Source organism: Trichoderma gamsii (genome assembly GCF_001481775.2).
Source record: "Trichoderma gamsii strain T6085 chromosome Unknown Scaffold_71.2, whole genome shotgun sequence".
NCBI lineage: Eukaryota > Fungi > Ascomycota > Sordariomycetes > Hypocreales > Hypocreaceae > Trichoderma > Trichoderma gamsii.
Genome location: NW_020171408.1, coordinates 52,811 through 70,138, shown reverse-complemented (window position 1 = coordinate 70,138; position 17,328 = coordinate 52,811). Strand labels below are relative to the sequence as shown.

The following is a 17,328-nucleotide window of genomic DNA, read 5'->3' as shown; positions in this document are numbered from 1 at the left end:
ATGCCGTTTCGTGAGCCTCGGTAGCCCTCAAACTTGAAGACATCAGCGATATCATTGTGTTGTTTTAGATATCGACGTGATTACTCAAGCATGAGGTGATTTTGCAACTCATACTGCACTAATTTATTCATCCCCTCCCACCTTTACACATTTGTTTGCTTTTGAAGTGGCCTATGAGAAACATGCCATTCGTTTCAATTAGCCCAGATTGGGTCCAGGGCTAACCAAATGTACCCCTTCTTTTTTTTTAGGCTTTATTTTTTTTAAGCCACGTAGTGAGAGCAGATCAAATAGAGTATGGCGCGGTTGCTGTGTACTATAGGTAGTAGCTAATCTCCACACGTCCCCAATATTGTGATCAATATGGAGGTTGTCTGAAGTTCTGCTACTGGCGTGAATATCAGTTTCAAGCGAGAACTTTCCCAGCGTGCACGGCATATTTAAGGCTTCCTTGCCACCACCACTGCTTTACAAACTTCAAGCTGGCTGTCCAGTATAACTTTGAAATCATTTGACATACACAGAAGTCTATTCCATCATTATCCCGAAGAATGCCGACTCCAGAGGAATCGAGGAACTTGGAGGTCGTCTCGAAGTATTTCGAGCAATATTGGGGGAAGGCTAATCCAGATATCGTTGATGAGCTTTGTGCTGATGATTTCGTGATTAACTATCCCATGCATGGCCCCAGATTTGGCAAAAAGGATGCCAAGAAGATGCTGTCAGAGTTCAAGGCAGTAAGTACAAGGGCACGCCACAGGGAGATGCTTCTTTACCCATTGTTATACGACTAGTAATATTAACATCAACAATATTAGGCATTTCCAGACATCTCCTTTCGCGCCTACCAGCATCCGTTGATTGCAAGCGGTCCCTACGTAGTAGGCCGATGGATTGGTGGAGGAACTCACACTGGTGTGGCTTTCCATGATCTTGCTGTGGGCTCTCTGAATGAGCCCAATACCGGAAAGGTGATGCATTTTTCCGGAACGACAATTTTTACGCTTCGTGATGGCAAGATTATTGATGAAACAGGGGAAGAGGGGGCATTGACAGCTTTACAGAACTTGGGCCTACTTCCTCAGCCAAATTATGGGAAGGACATCAAGTATCTACATGAGTAACTGCTTAATAATGACTATAGAAAAACAGAGATGATATCTGGGTGCTTGCGATATTTTGAGAATCTTAGTTTTGGGCTATCTTGACCGACACGTGATTGAGACTCAGGCACTGAATCAGGATGCAGAATCGTGGTTGTGTGCCTAGCATACATAAAGATCCCTCTTCATATACGATTGAGTCTTGGACATGTCATCAGAAGCTAATCAGTTCGTCTGAAGTGGAACGAAATGGGGCTGCAGGTTTTTGGTATCTTATCTCGATAAGTTGATGCGATCGTGGGGGCGCGAGTCGGGAGGACGCGCTTATATGAGGGTGGTTATGGTTGAGTGGCATGAGGCGAGCCGCGAAACAGAATCGACAAGTCTCTAGCAGCTGGTTTATCAGAGGTATGTCGCTTTCGTGATGCAATATCGGGATTGGTGTTGTCCACCAGATAAGCAGGATAGCTCTGATTGGGTGCCTAGCTATTTTGTTTAATCTTGCCATACTATTTTATTTTCAAATGAATTAAGTACCGCCGATAATTGCAAAAATCCTAAACATAATGTCTCTGGATACTATACTTTAGCTCTATGTATTATTATTGGCTTAACGTAGGCTTTGACTATTTGTTTTATGGCTTTAGGAGGGTAACTTGGTATTGCATTTGCTAGATCCCTAAGGGGGGAAAAGCAATGGATTAAGCTTTAGTTATTTATTCCCTAATACAAGTTTCAAAGACAAGTCTCTAATTAAGCTAAATATTAAGTTATTTTATAACTTAGCTTATTAAGTTATTGATTTAGTTTATTTATAGTGCTTTGATTACACTTGGCTAAGCTACCTTAATCTGCAAAAAGAAAACCTTAACCCCTGTGTTAAAAAAACCACTTAAATTCACAACTTTCACTAAGCTTAATTCCTATGTAAATATTCGATTTTGGAATACTACAAGTTGACCCTTATCTTATTATATAAATGTGGTCTTATATTATTAAGATTATACTTGCAAAAGAACAATTATTACAAGCTTGTCTTCGCATATATCCCCGCTCTCTCCAAGTAGTAAATTTTTATTAGCTATATTATTGGGTTGTTCCATTCACTGTATAGTTCGATGGCACCGTTACATTTAGAATCGAGTTTCCGAGAACGCTGACCAGTGCATCTTGAAGTGCCTGAACACCGGCCGAATTCGCCATTGACGTGAGGATCGGAATAGCCTGAGATCCATCGCATTCTCCTGCTACAGCAATACCAGTGGTAGTATCACGCTTGAAATTGATGCCAGGCTTAATAATCGCGCTACTTTCATGTTCAGCAAAAGAGGAATTTTGCTAGGAGAAGCGGGCGAAACAAAGAGAGAGCTCACCAGTTGTACTGCGACTGCGCCGCACGCAGTTGGCATATCTCGGCCGTCTTGCAGGAGCCAGTGCATGCCGAGGTGTCGTAGTTGCGGGTCTTGCGGCCGATGTACTCTTGGAACACCGTATCGTTTCTCTCAAAAAGAACAGTGACGTTGTGCCAGAACGCAGGTGTAAGCTCCGTCGATATATCAGTGGCACCGAGGAGACTGCCGTAGGTATCCTTGACCGAGTACAGGACCTCCCATATTGGGTTCGTCTGGTACGTATCCGAAGTGATATCCGCGTAATAGACCGTCATGTCTAGGATGCCGAAGGTCACCGGGTCAACGTCATAAACGCTTTAGAACAGGGTTAGTCATTGTATCAGACGGGATATAACGTAATAGTCTTGATCAATTACCGGAAAGTTGGGTTGCCTGAGGTCGGCGTGAGCGCCGGGGCGATATAAGACATCATAGTAGCAGTGGAAAAGTCCTGGTGAGTATAGTCGCTGTACGCGATCTCGAATTCATCTTTGTGCGTATGACTGCATGCCTCGTTAGCGGTGGGTTACTCCCAATGACCTGAGATTGACAGAAGGCGAACCCGTAGAAGATTGCAGCGATTGTAGCATCGAATCTCTGAATGACCAAATCTGATAGTCGTCAGCGTCTGCACCCTTATGAGTTGGCTTGGGAGAACTGGACTACCAAAGTAGTAGGAGGCATCATGGAAAGCATCGGATGCCCCCATCGGCATATGACCTTCGTACAGACATTAGTTTCGTTATCATACTTCCTAGGCGCATGTAATCAATATTCGATGAACCTACCGAGAATCCAAACCCTCTCTTGAGCTGCCTCGGCTTGCTCTAGCTGCGAGACCAACCACGCAAACATGTCGGATGGGTCGTTCTCCCAGTTCTTCTCGTACATCCAAAAGTTTTGTTTGTACCAGAAGTTGGTGTTGATGCTGACGATACGGAGTCCGGAGCTGTCAACAACGGAGTAGCTGCCATAGTTAGACGACAGTTCTGCGGCCGCCGTGTTCCCGACCCAAGTCTCCCAGTTCGCCGACATGGCATCATACGCCCACTGCGTGCTGATGGTAGTGTCAATGCCCGCCGGTGGGAACGAGTTGACTGGGCACGCATCATGGTTGCCCGTCACGGCATACGTCTTACCCAGAGCCCGCATACGCGTGTACGCGTCGTTGAGGTCGTTAGTCACCTCGGCGTCGGTAACCATCCACACGGCGCCCTCGACCACGTCCCCCGTGAAGATCGTGAATTCCCGGTCCGGCACGAGTGACACGATGGCGGCGTACATGCTCTCTTCAAGCGACAGTGGAGTGTCGCAGTGAACGTTGCCGTACGGGCCTGCGGGGGTGTCATTGTTACCTGGTTCATCGGTGGCCATGTAGCTGCGGCAGCAGATGTTCTTGGTGCAGTTCCAGCTCGCGCCGATGGTGTAGTCTAGGTCGACGTGGATGTCGCTGATGTGCACTGCCTTGATCGATTTCTTACCACTGGATGCGGGGCGCAAGGTTGCCGGCTTGGTTGTCATGGATGGAGAATATGAGGTGTTGACGTCGGGCCATTGGCACAGGCCGAAGACAGTGAGGCAGAACAGGGTCGAAGTTTTGGTTCCAATAGTCATCTGGCGAAGGTCATGTGCTAAGATGGGCCCTTCAAGACCGATTGCTCCGGAACTGGCAATCAATAGAGTGAGAAATGGTCAGGCAAAGATAAGAGAACTTTCGCTGGTAACAATAGGACAACATACCAGACGTCGTCGTCTTCAACTCCCTGTAAGATAGCTTGTAAGCATCTATAATCGTGTACTTCTAGCTGATCCATTACAGTGCTCACGTACCAGCGTCTGGCAAACTTTCACGATGACGTCCACAAAATCTTTGTTGCCCAAGTGAGCCAACACTTTGAGAACAGTAAGTAACGCCTATAGAGTCCATTGGCAGATCAGTCATGAGAGTTCTATCAGCTGAGTAATTATCGGAAACTCCACTCACCTCGCAAGAACTACATTCGGTGAGATTTTTGATGTCCGCCAGAATATCTGAGAGTAGGCTCCTTTCTTCAAGCTCCTGCCTCGCAGCCCCTTGCGTCGCGAAAGCGTTGATAGAGTTGCGCATAACATCGCCGATGGTAAGGGCGGTCGATAGAGCTGGCAGCCACGACAGCACACCTAGCATCGTAACGACTTGCATGTCTCTGTTTGCTTTATTGGGAGAGTAGATGGTCAGCCACTAGCAAAAAGGTGGCAAGGCCAGAAAGAAGAGAACTGAAGTAAGGAAGGCCAGAATATAGCGGCATGGCACTCCATAGAAATCCTCATAATTTACAACGTTAAGGCATGCAATCTCCTTTCGGAGTCCGACTTCACTATCTATCCACGTGTAGCAGTCGAATGGCCATCAGTCCCCATGGAGCCGAATTTGCTTTCGCATTGCGAGGCTTGCAGAGGTAGGTGTGCTCGGCCTATTGCCGAATATCTTAGCCTCGGCACATCTCCATATAGCTACATTTGGTACACAACCCGATCAGTGCAACCATGCAGCCTACTAGCGGCCGGGAAAAGCGCGTTTTACGCGAACACCAAACACTTCGTCGTGACATGTGCTCGGTAGTTATAGTCCCGAGAACCACAAGCCCAAGCAATTGACAGCAGTAGTTCCTATTACGCCTGGCGGGGTTAACAATTTACAAAGCTCGACCCCGTTTATGTGCCGGAGCGCACTTAACTCTTCTTTACACCAATAGCTCTTGATATTAATCGCAGCCTAGTATATAATTATAAAGAAGAGAAGACACTATGTTGACTTAATGTATTTTCAAATTAAACCAGTATAGCTACTAAATTATACCTTTCGAATATTCTTTACTATTAACTGCTAGCAATAAACTAATATTCAATACCAATTATTATATATGTTTTACACTAAACAGTAGTTATCTCGAGTAAACTATAGCATTGTGCTTATTGATTAGTGATATACCATCATTTCTCCATGAGTCTGGCTCGACATATCCCAACTTTGTAGCATTTGCGTCAAAAACATAATTTTCTCCAACTCCAAGCGAGTACTTAGGCCAAAAGCTTCCAGGGTTGCCACTATACACAAAGTTTACCCAAGCCGTGCTCATTTTGTCACTAAGGTCCTTGTAACTCTGGGGCTCTCCGCTGAAAGGGTCGACTGACACCGGCGGGTATCCTAGCCCGCCCTTGTTGTTAAATACAAAGGCCACCTCTTGGAAGTGTGTGGCCCCAATGGATGACGGCACTCCATTTGGAATAGTGTTGAAACGGTAACAGTATGCATGGACGTTGTTGCTAGCCCAAGTCTGACAAGTAAGCCGGCGATGAGCGATCATAGTTGCATCCCCGTAGTAGGCTGCACTACGGCGGTAGCTTGATCCAAAGGGCTCGGGAAGGACGTCAGAAGGAGGTAGACTCGTGGGAACAGCCCCATAAGTTATAGTTGCAGGATAGGCAGAGAGAACAGCAGTAGCGAATGGCGCGGGTAAAGTCGCTGCAGTAAGTTAATTTTTCACTCCAGGACATAGGTCTGGGAATAAAGTCAACGCTTACATTCAAGTTTGTCAAGGAAGTCTTGTGTAGAGTTAATTCCGACTGGTCCAAAAGCAGTACCTTCATCTGAGTTCGCCCCTGATATAATAGGCACGTGAACGAATTGTCCTCGCTCGAGCTGCAGACTTGTATAGCCCTGGATAAAATCTCCGTCGACCAGAGGCTGCCAACCAAGAGATGACTGTGTAGCATTGATCCAAGTATTAAGTGTTGCAAATGGGATCTGGCGCAGACACTGAAGCTTGTCAGATGCCGAGCTACATCCTAAGGAATTGATAGCGGTAGTAAAGGAGGTCCTATTCCAGCCGCCGAAGCTGCCATAAAAGACAGGATTGCCGCTCTCCATGATAGCACCGCGGAATAGGTGGTCATCTCTCCCACCATAAGCTGTAAGGTGCATTCCCACGGAAAGGGCACCAGCTGATTCTCCCCAAATAGTGATTTTATTTGGGTTGCCTATATGAAATTGTTTAAGCAAAGTAAGGATTAAAAATCGGGATATAATTGAAACAGAGCAGTTACCACTTACCTCCGAACGAAACAATATTTTCCTTCAGCCAATGCATCGCCAGTCTCTGATCTCTGAATCCCAAGTTGGCAACCCCGCTCTGCAACACCTCGTCACCTGTTATAAATCCCCACATACTCAACCGGTAATTGATAGACACCGCTATAATAGGCTTCCCAATGTCCACAGACTTCTTGACAATAAAAGATATGTTATATCTTTGATCAATACCCGAACCTTCGGTAAGCCCCCCCCCATGAATCCAAAGTGCCACAGGAAGGTTCTGGGAAGCATATCCAGAAGGTCTCACTATGTTAAGATATAAACAGTCTTCTGATAGCTCAGGATACACCGAGTCATCGCTTCCGTAACCGACGCAGGCAACAGAGTATTTTGTTGCAGGTCTTGTACCAACCCAGGAGGAATTAAGCGATTGAGGAACTTGGAAGCGAAGGTCTCCCACAGGCGGTTGAGCGAAAGGGATACCTAAAAAGTAGTCCTGATTGTATGGTATGGAATGTAATCCGGCATATGTCCCATTTTTCACTGTAGCAGTTGGCGCTGCACTACTCTGTTCTACAGCAGGGGTAGCAAGAACAGCAGTTACCCAGACCAGAGCACCGGTGTAAAGCTTTGGGAATAACATTACTGTATAAAGCTACTATGCCTTTTGGAAGAGTATAATGCAGAAAAATGAAGAAGCCACGGTCTAAAGTTGATTCTTCTTTCAGCAAGTTTTGTACCTGTATATATAGTTCAGCTGTTGACAGCGGAATCAACAACATCAAGAAAGTATTGCTATTGGATCATAAACAATCCATAACTAGGATATTGTAGTTACACCAAGAAGTCTCGTATTCTAGCAGCCTTACCCTTTCAGGAAGGTATGATCCTTCACTTTGGAACATCAATTCTCGAATTGTTCTTAGGCTTGGTAATATGGAGCAAACGCGGGGTAGTTATTGCAGTTAGCAAATAGGGCTTTTTACGGTGCTATTATCTATTCAGTTTGCCGACAATGGTGCGATTCTATTTTCGGGTGTTATATAGTATAAGGGGAAAAACTTTAGCCGGGCGTGGTTTATTATCCTCTTTATATTAGGTGCTAACCCTGTATATACAAAATCACTTGTACCAAAAGCGAAAAGATCTGCCGGAGTTGTGTCCAGGGTAGAGAGATAGCAGGATAAAGTTGCCCTTATATGTCTTTATCTTGAAAAGCGTAACCTAGAAAAGAAATATTAGTAGTTATTTCCCCCAAGAATTGGCTAACAAAAAAGGGAAAAAAGATTACCCTTGAATCGCTGTTTTGGTGCAAAAGACCCTTTGGTTCTGGAAATCCGCTCCACAGCCGACGGTGTCACCGGTTGTGTAGCGGTCACTATATGAGTTTCCGGAGCCACTGTGATAATATGACCTTCCATCGTCGTCATAATAGCCCCACGCCTTTTCGTCCCAGCCAAGCATCTTGCCGGTAGTAGGAAACTCGTCGGCACAAAACCCAACACCAGCGAATTCAACTTAGTTCAGCGCAATACGTTCGAAATATTGTGCACAGTAATCTTAGGACAATTCTTACTTTTACCATCCGGTTTCTGCCAGTGTCACTTCAAAGTAGCATACTCCATTGCCATTCTTAGGCATAAACTAATTCGCTTTAGCGGTAACGAGCAATAGCCTTTTCCTCCCCTCTTCGTCTACCCATGTTTTCAATGCTGGTTCTATTTGAGATAACGTGATTCGGTAAATGAACAATATAGGCCATATTGGTGAATTTTGGAATGGGAAGTGGGAGAAGAACTCACTCGATATGGTGCACTCAGTCCCATTTACATTGAGAAGCCCATCATTGCTGCAGCTATTCCAGTTTGAAGGGGCTAGCTGAGCTTCATTTCTTTCAACGGCCCCTCCCCCCGTAATTCTCTTCCCACATTAACTCTCTCATACTCAATTGCCATTGCCAGCGGGGTCCATCCGTTGTTGTCAATCTCGCTGATGTTTATATCTTTTTGAAGGAGTTGGCGGAAGGCTTGGTCCGAGTTCCCGGATGATAGCGCCATGAAGGCCCATGCTTCTCATTCTGGTTCTATCCTATAGCTCCTCACTGTCGAGCCATTTAAGAATGACGTTGAGGACGTTTGCGGAGTTTCCCCGAGCGGCTCAGTGACAAGCACTTCTCTGGGATTGGTCGATCTCGAGAAAACTAGCACCTTTATTCTAGAGAGCTTCGAGTGCATCCACTTTGGCATGTCTTTACCCAGTAGGCTTATTAGTATAACTATAAGAGATAAGTTATAATAATGATATAATTACAGCCTTCCTATTATTAACTTTATTATTTCTATGGAATAGCTATATTAAAAATTATTCTATAGTTTAATTAGTACAGGAAGATTCCTATCCTTATTAACTGTTTGTAATATTGGTATAAAATAATGTCTGCGTTAGGCTAACTGCTGGCTTCGGGGCTCTTAAAAATACTATAGTCACAGACATTTATTCTCCCCATTCAGATACCACTCGAAAATCGTGCCGAATACAGTCTTTGCTTCATTTTCAATAACATCTCCATGACACGGTATAATGCGCCTGAAATCCCAACTGTATATTCGTTGCAACGACGCAGCAAAGGCGACACGGTCCTTCGCTCCCAATATATACCATGCTAGACGCCTCTGCCAAGTCGCAGGATACGCAGTGGAGAAGATCGGTGTAACCAACTTTGTAAGAACCCCGGCGGTTGGCGATTGACCGGACTTGGAGAACTGCTCGACAGCGGGTACATTAAATAAAAGATCCGCTTCAATGACAGTATGAGTGGGCTTGTGGAATAAGACAATTTCATGAGAGTCCATTGAATCAATGTATTGTACATCAAATTCATTATCAAATTCTTCCGAGATGTGTTTCTGGCTTTCCAACGCAGTGTAAATGATGTCGAATATCTCGAGACCTAAGCCCAGTTTTTTGGCGCATTTTTCGGGTAGGCCTTCAGGGACAATGAGACATGCGCCGGGAAATTCTGCTTTCCAAGAGCCAATTTGCATATAATGCTCCAGGTTCGGAGCGATGATGTATTTGACTGTTCCGCTCGTTACAGTGAGCGCATTACGCACAACATCCGTCAATCTCACCGGCGATATGACTGCAAGTGAGCCGGATTGAAGCTGCACTATAATATCGTCAGAGCAAGAGGATTCTCATAGACGAAGACGGCTTACCGATCGTAGTTCGCCCACCCGTTTTGAGAAGTCCCAACTGTGCGAAGGGAATGCTAACAGTAGTGATACTAGGGCTTACTTGGCGAATTACTGTTGAGTCGGAGTCTTCTGTTCCTAACGCTAGCTCGTTTTTTGGAGACATCTTTCACGTCCTCGCGTTTACAAACAAGTTGAGGAACAGGAATATTGGATAAAGTTGTATTGCGATTCTGATAGCCAACAATGAGTACAATACCAATATTTATAACGATTGGAACCTCTGTTTCAGCCTATATGCTGTTATGCGTTATGAAAAAAACCATTGGCCGAATACACTGATGGTGTTCTATACGGAGGACAGTTATGCTGACTTAGTGCGCGGAGCGGGGCCGATCCTTGCCATTAGCAATCAGTGCTAAGGCTCGTTGCTGGTATCAATATAAATCATTTTACTAACAGTATATACATTCGATCCCTTCTAGTAACGAGGTCGCTGAATATATGACATATTCCCTAGTTTTAGTTGGTCACTCTCTGTATCCACTTTTGCATTCAACTATATTCTTATCTCCTCCGAATGTTTTACAAATGGCTTGACTGGGATCGGAAACGGCCCGCCGGGCGAGGGCAGATTCTATCTAGAACTTGCAGTTATGAAATGATTGATATTGAGATAGCGCTGTTTGTAAGAAAGGGGCATTTTGGAAGCAAGTATAAATATCTCTCATATGTCTCGCGTTTCTCAACTCAAGTCAGTCGACTGAAGAAGCAGCTATTGGAGATTTAAACCGGCTTAATAACAATAATGGCAAAACTTTCTCTACTATATCTTTTATCTACACTCGTGGCCTATGCTGCCGCTGATGACGAAGTTCTTCGGCACCCAAAGCAATCATGTGCCCATCTCAAGGCGCCATGCATCCCTGGTGCCGAAATCATATCGATTAATGGGACAGAATTATGGAATTATACTGTCCCCGCCGTCCCAGGGCTTCTCCCAAGCCCAGTTTCCGATCTGGATATATGTGCCGTCGACGTGGTTCTTACTCATCCAGGCGCACATGACAAAGTCCTCGTCAAAGTCTGGATGCCCCTAGAGGGTTGGAATGGGAGATTTCAAGCCAACGGGGGAGTCGGCTACGCAGCCGGCGAACTGGATCTTACCCTAGGCCCTACCATTAAGCAGGGATACTCCTCCGCATCTACTGATGCTGGTGTAGGCTTCAACCCATCGTCGCCTGAGGCCTGGGCCTTACGACCAGACGGTTCCGTGAACCGAGATGCACTCGTCAATTTCTCCTATCGTTCAGTCCATGATATGGCGTTGGTCGGCAAGGAGATTACGGAGCAATTCTATGGCCAGAGGCCCAAATACTCATATTGGAACGGATGTTCAACAGGCGGACGACAGGCAATGGTTGCAGCGCAGCGATACCCAGATCTCTTTGATGGGATACTAGCAGGTGCTCCTGCAATCTACTGGACAACATATGTAATTGCAGAGCAATGGCCGCAGGTGGTTATGAACATGGAGAAGTCGTTTCCTTCGCCTTGCGAGCTAAAGGCATTTACCGACGCCGCTATTGGTGAATGCGACGGATTGGACGGCGTCATCGACGGCGTCCTCAGTGATCCAGATGGTTGCCACTTTAACCCATACGCACTGGTTGGACGAAAGATTTCCTGCGATGGGGTGAATGTGACTATCACAAAAGCAACCGCCAGGGTTGTTCAGAAAGTACTCCAAGGCCCCTTTGGACCAGATGGAGAGTCAAGGTGGTATGGTCTGAATCCTGGTGCTGCGTTAGACAGCCTTACGAACACCAATATAACCCATGGGAAACGAAGCGGCCTTCCCTTTTTCGTTAACGATGCTTGGATTAGATACTGGATCGCGAAAGACCCCAACTATGATCTAAGCAAAATCGACTATTCCACACTAGATCGGCTATTTGCCCAGTCAGACAAAGAATATGACGCCATCATCGGGACTGATAACCCTGACCTTTCCGGATTTCAGAAGTCGGGCGGGAAATTGCTAATGTGGCACGGCCTTTCCGATCAGCTCATCTTTCCCAAAGGAACGGTCGAATACCGGAATAGAGTTGAGCGACTGATGGGTGGCTCTGAAAATGTGAATGAGTTCTTTCGGCTTTTTCTTGCTCCTGGCGTGGACCATTGCGCAGGCACTCCGTCGCTCGGGGCGGTGCCCACGGATCCGCTTGCGGCGCTGGTAAACTGGGTGGAAAACAAGAGGGCGCCTCTCAGTTTGGCCGCGAAGATAGCGGGATCTCAAGGTGGCGCTCGCATTATCTGTCCTTATCCCCAGATTGCCCAGTACATCGGAGGAGACACAAAATCCGCCAATAGTTTCAAGTGCATCTGAGCTGGCGGTGCAATGCAAACCGGGAATCGCTAGCAATACGCGTGTAAAACTTCGTTTCGCCTTCTCTTCCACTTCTGAAGTATACACTGTCTGTTTAGTGTTATTACCTTTTAGTATTTGAGTTTCCTTAGTCCAATAATTCAACGTGTCAGATTTTAGCATCAAATCGCCCATTCTTAACAGACTGTTACCAGGGCTTATATTCAAGACCCGTGAGGCTGAGCCGACAGTCACGGTCAGCTCGGCAATTCCTTCTTTGTCGCAACGCCAGCGGACTCCCTTCAAATTGACACAGTAGCTCATGATTGCTGGGACTATCTGCTCAACAACAGACTTGGCTGACATGAGACGGCTATTTCTCCATTCCCATCTCAGGAAACAAGATGACAACATCGACAGTTAAAGACGGTCGTGCACTGCAAACGTGTGGCAATTGCAGAGTGCGGAAGAAGAAGTGCGATAAGGTCTTTCCTAGTTGCACAACTTGTCGAAGGTGAGTTGATTTATCTCCAACTTACTGAAAAGTTCTCTGATAAGAACAGGAAATTTATCAGCTGTAATTATGAGGAAAATCGATCTCAGCATGAAATACGCACGCTTCGCTCGCAACTGGAGTCGCTATCAAACGGACTGAGTGTCGTCGGCGGGCCTTCACTCATTCCGTTATCCTTGGACTCCACCACGCAGCATTACCCAATTCCATCTCAATGGTATATGCCATTCTTGGTCAATCACTGTACGTATTTCCTAGAGAGAGTGTTACGCTCGAGTGTATGGGTAAACTCACCGTCCCGCTGATTATGACCTCTGTTTCCCGAGGTCTCTTAGAACCAACTTCAATCACTCCCACGAATACTCAAGGAATCAATGGATGCAAGCCTCATTCCAAGATCCGTGCATGTTTCACGGAATTCTTTTTGCTGCGTCATCCCATCTAGAAGTGATTCGAGGAGAAAATGGCAATCCCGTAACTCATTATCATCGGCGACAGGCAATAAAGCTCCTCTTGGAAAATATTTCGGCCTCTGGAACTGCATCTGACACTTCAATAGCCACGGCAATGTATTTGTGGCACTATGAGGCAAGTAGGTTGTGCAGATGAGACGTTGGGCCAAGGCTAACACAGTGAAGAGCATGAATAGCCACCTAGATGAAGCAAGGATCCATAAAAAGGGCTTACTGCAAATGATAAATGCAAATGGAGGCCTAAAAAAGCTTGGATTTGGTGGGTTTCTATCACATATGATTACACTGTAAGCCGATCCGTCTGTTCCATAATTCCACAGTCACAGTAACTGTTCATTCAGGATTAGTATTGGTGACGCCATTCTGAGTGCCTCGAAACCAGTCTTTGGTGCCATAGACGGATGTCAATTTCCTGAGGCACCAATCACCCTTCTCTCAGCTAGCTTGCAACGTCCGGACAAGTTATTATATTCCAGTGGGCTCAATGGCTCGTTATTATCACTGCTCAACGAGGTTCATAATGCTTTGCTTACTTTCGATCCACAAACCACACCGGGAGACTACTGGGAGACACCTTTATATATAAAAGACAAGTACCCGACTGGAGATTTTGAGGAAGATGGGCCTTTCCATGCCGCATGTTGGTACGCTGCGAGTATCCACCTAATTTGCCTCAAGCTTCATATACCTTTCTCATCAGACGAGAATCAGATATTTTTGGAAAAGTTACGATCCTGTATTATGGTATTTTTCAAAGATAATAACGAAGACCTGGAGAGAGAGATTTACATATGGCTATGTTTTACGGGCGCCGCTGTTGCTAAAAGAGACAAGACATGGTTTCTTGCAAAGGTCGGTCCCACAGTCGCGTCACTACGTCAAAAACAACTAGGTGATTTTAAGAGAGGAGTTCTACAATTTGCTTATGTTATCGAAAAGCTGGAGAGCATCAGGCGTGGTATGGAAGAAGTATAAATTCGGATTGCTATAATGTTAATTAGTAATTTAGAATTAGATAAGTATGAAATATTGCTGTTATTAATATAAATATATATATTTATGTGTTAAGAATCCCCTAAGAATCCCCTAAGAATCCCCTTACCCTATAACAATAACCTAGGATTTAGGAACTTAATTATTAAACTTTAATAAAGGTAATTAAAGCCTTACTATTATAAGTATATAATTTAGCTTGGATTAGGTCCCCAGTCCTTCCAACAATAGCAAGTTTAATAAGGTAAATAAAAGTATAGTTCAATAGGGGCAAAAATCAATGTAATAATATTACTGGAGATAACACATTTCTCCAAAGTCTAGCGACTATCTCAGAGCTTAAGAGCCCGAGATATTAAATAAGGGGACCCGTAGAGCAAATAGTTAAACTTTAGGTCTTATCTCAACTTATTTGGGTTTGCGGTTGAGAGCAGAAGGTGAGTGTACTTGAGATTCCTAATTGACGATTATTTATAGTGCTGGCTTTGCTACAAATTGTCCACTAGTATATAGGTTCCTGTAGGGTTATTACTAGAGTTGATTAGAGTCTTACCATAGTAGGGACTTTTTTGTACCGATCAATATTTTTAAATGCGTTGCCCCTCTACGTCTGGTCTTGGTATGGGTATCACAATGGGATATCGCTTAACTTGGAGCTTGCATGTCTAAAATACTGATAGTTTCTTGGCTTCAATGGCCCAGCTCTGGTACCATCAATACAAGTAACGGTATGATGGATGATGATCACAGAGCTCCTCCAGGCTCTTGCTTTCGTCCGGGTTGCGCTCACCTCTCGCATCTAATTCCGCTGCCAGAGTGTCTTTCTCTTGATTGTGGCGTTTCATCAAATATGTCATCAGAATAAGCAAAATGAAGGTGAGAATGAAAAAGCCCAAAAGCACGCCATGGCCCTTGAAAAAGCGAGGAGGCTTGTTATAGATCCTGCTGGCCAGAATACTGAATGCCTGACAGAAGATCTGGGTGATCCAAGTGGCAGCAGCTCGCTTAGTGTAGCCGGCGTTGCTGCTAGGAATCCAGCCCGACACAATAGCGACACCAGGATATACAGCTGCAGTCACTACGCTGCTGGCAAATATACCGACAGCCGGTCTTGTCTGTGCCAGGATGATAATGAAGCCTATAATAGCCACACCAGTAACAATAAGCATAGGGATGAATCGCACGACCAGCCTGTCTGATATACGCGTCACGGCGATCAGTGAGATGAAGGCCACGCCATATGGGATAATGGTGTAGAGCTGTGTGACCAGCGGCGGTACGCCAAATGCATGGATGAATGTCGGGAGGAAAATACTAGACAAGCTCATTAGAGGATTGTTTGTTACTTCTGACAAGTGAGTGGGGAACATACGAGAATCCGGTCAAACCAGTCGCGTGTGTCGCAGCGATGAACGCCATAATCCAGACTTTGATGTCTTTGATGGCTGTCTTGATCTGCCAGAATTGCACCTTGGCGCCCAAAACTTGCTGCGCTGTAAAAAAATGTAGGTCAGTACTTTGTCCTTGGATAAAAGCTTGGATATTTGGATAAACATGCCTGCTTGAGATCTAACTTCGATCAGGCGTCGTTCCTCCGGATCCTTGAACCAGAGGGGCCGTTTCTTTGCTAGCTCTTTTTCGGGAATCTCCGGAAGGACAACCCAGATAACGAAAGCCCATATCATAGTTGCCGCGCCTTCGATTATAAACAACCACTGCCACGCACGATGGCCCCCAGCACCTTCCAGACCCCGATTAACGCCGTAGGCGATGAGACCCGAAATAGCTCCTGCAATAGGAGTGAATGCAAATAGATAACTTGCTCGTACGGACATTTCTTCGCGACGATACCAGAGGGACACGTACACGAACCCCGTCTGCACTGTTGCTTCTCCGAAGCCCATAAATAATCTCAGGACAAGAAGATGGGCATATGTTTTGGCGTAGGCAGTAAGGAGTGCGGAGACGCCAAAGATAAGAGCAGATATGGCATACACAGTTGGAGCGTGGAAGACACGAATCAAATAAAACGCAGGGCCTTCGAAAACCGCGTACCCAATGACTAAAGAGCAGGTATATGATCAGATCTGTGCACCTTTGAGAAGATGAGTTAGGTTCGAGCTTACAGAAAATCAGAATGCAGTTGAAGAAACGATCGTCGGAAAGGCCAAGATCTTGCTGGAGACCCATGATTCGAGCATTGCCGATAGCACCACGATCCTGTTACTCGTTATCAGCATCTGAAGTTCATAGTCATCCCATATTCTTTATTTCATACCAAGTAGGCAAAAAAGTATGATAATCCGAACATCATACAGACGACAAAATCTGTCTTTCGGACGAGTTTCTTCTCGGACTGGGACTGTTCTCCAGTAGGAGGCACCACAATGTCGGGAGCAGCCTCTTCTAAGTGGACCTCTTTGGGCATCTTCTCGTCACCTGGCTCTGGGGACACGCTGGTCCGGTCGTGGCGATCCATAGTAGTGGTGCTTTATTGAAACACGATGGGGATCTGATTTGACTGGATTTTCGCAAAGTGCCAACAATCGCAATCAGTGATTGAAAGTGAGTGTCAAAAACATTGTCTCGGGATGAGCGGTCTTTAAGTAGTGCAGAATGCCCATCGAGGCAAGGGCCTGTCGTTAGACGATCCCCAAGTTAACACCTGGAGTATGGAGATAAGTCTTTGATATATTGGATCTAAACAAGCCGCAAACGCACAGTGGCCTTAAGGTCCATATACCCCGGAATCTATCAAAAGCTGGGGAATCCGGGGCTTTGCTGGGCTTCTAAAATACAGTGCGTCGTATACTTAGAACGCGCTGATGGCAAACTTTCTTTAACAGGGGTTCAATCGGAGGGTTGCGGCAGGGATGCCGATATTCACCTCCTAGATACCTGAGTATAAAGATAACAGTCTACTTTAATCTATTGGATCTAGAACAAGCCGCAAACGCTAAATTCCCCTAGGGTACAATATAATCATGTAATTCTAACTAAAGCTGGGGTTATCTGGGGCTCTGTTGGGCTTCTTAAATACAGTGTGCTGTGTACTTATTACGCACTGATGGTAACCTTTCTTTAACAGGGGGTCCAACCGGGGATTTATGGCGGGTTTTCCGAAAATTACCTGAGTCCCCCTGGGGGAAAAGGGCATATCTCGCCGGAGCGCGGCGGATCTAGATGCAATATGCGGGGGGGGGGGGTGGGGGGGGGG

General features: G+C 45.6%; 5 protein-coding genes across 5 annotated transcripts; 2 read left to right on the top strand and 3 right to left on the bottom strand.

The window, feature by feature from the left end:
• Window positions 1-551: 551 nt before the first annotated feature.
• On the top strand, window positions 552-1,124 carry TGAM01_v210763 (hypothetical protein; the record flags this gene model as incomplete). Its single annotated transcript, XM_018808703.1, has 2 exons — window positions 552-737; window positions 819-1,124. The coding sequence occupies 2 exons, from the start codon at window positions 552-554 to the stop codon at window positions 1,122-1,124; spliced, it is 492 nt and encodes a 163-aa protein (XP_018658128.1).
• Window positions 1,125-5,418: 4,294 nt separating this feature from the next.
• TGAM01_v210762 (hypothetical protein) lies at window positions 5,419-7,212 on the bottom strand (the record flags this gene model as incomplete). The annotated part of the gene is made up of 3 exons (XM_018808702.2): window positions 5,419-5,999; window positions 6,059-6,514; window positions 6,588-7,212. 3 exons carry the CDS (start codon window positions 7,210-7,212, stop codon window positions 5,419-5,421), a joined length of 1,662 nt encoding a protein of 553 aa, XP_018658127.2.
• Window positions 7,213-9,052: 1,840 nt separating this feature from the next.
• On the bottom strand, window positions 9,053-9,929 carry TGAM01_v210761 (hypothetical protein; the record flags this gene model as incomplete). Its single annotated transcript, XM_018808701.1, has 2 exons — window positions 9,053-9,738; window positions 9,788-9,929. 2 exons carry the CDS (start codon window positions 9,927-9,929, stop codon window positions 9,053-9,055), a joined length of 828 nt encoding a protein of 275 aa, XP_018658126.1.
• A 642-nt stretch (window positions 9,930-10,571) lies between these two features.
• On the top strand, window positions 10,572-12,152 carry TGAM01_v210760 (hypothetical protein; the record flags this gene model as incomplete). The annotated part of the gene is made up of 1 exon (XM_018808700.1): window positions 10,572-12,152. The coding sequence occupies one exon, from the start codon at window positions 10,572-10,574 to the stop codon at window positions 12,150-12,152; it is 1,581 nt and encodes a 526-aa protein (XP_018658125.1).
• Window positions 12,153-14,824: 2,672 nt separating this feature from the next.
• On the bottom strand, window positions 14,825-16,590 carry TGAM01_v210759 (hypothetical protein; the record flags this gene model as incomplete). The annotated part of the gene is made up of 5 exons (XM_018808699.1): window positions 14,825-15,425; window positions 15,484-15,599; window positions 15,686-16,173; window positions 16,238-16,331; window positions 16,390-16,590. 5 exons carry the CDS (start codon window positions 16,588-16,590, stop codon window positions 14,825-14,827), a joined length of 1,500 nt encoding a protein of 499 aa, XP_018658124.1.
• Window positions 16,591-17,328: the final 738 nt, after the last annotated feature.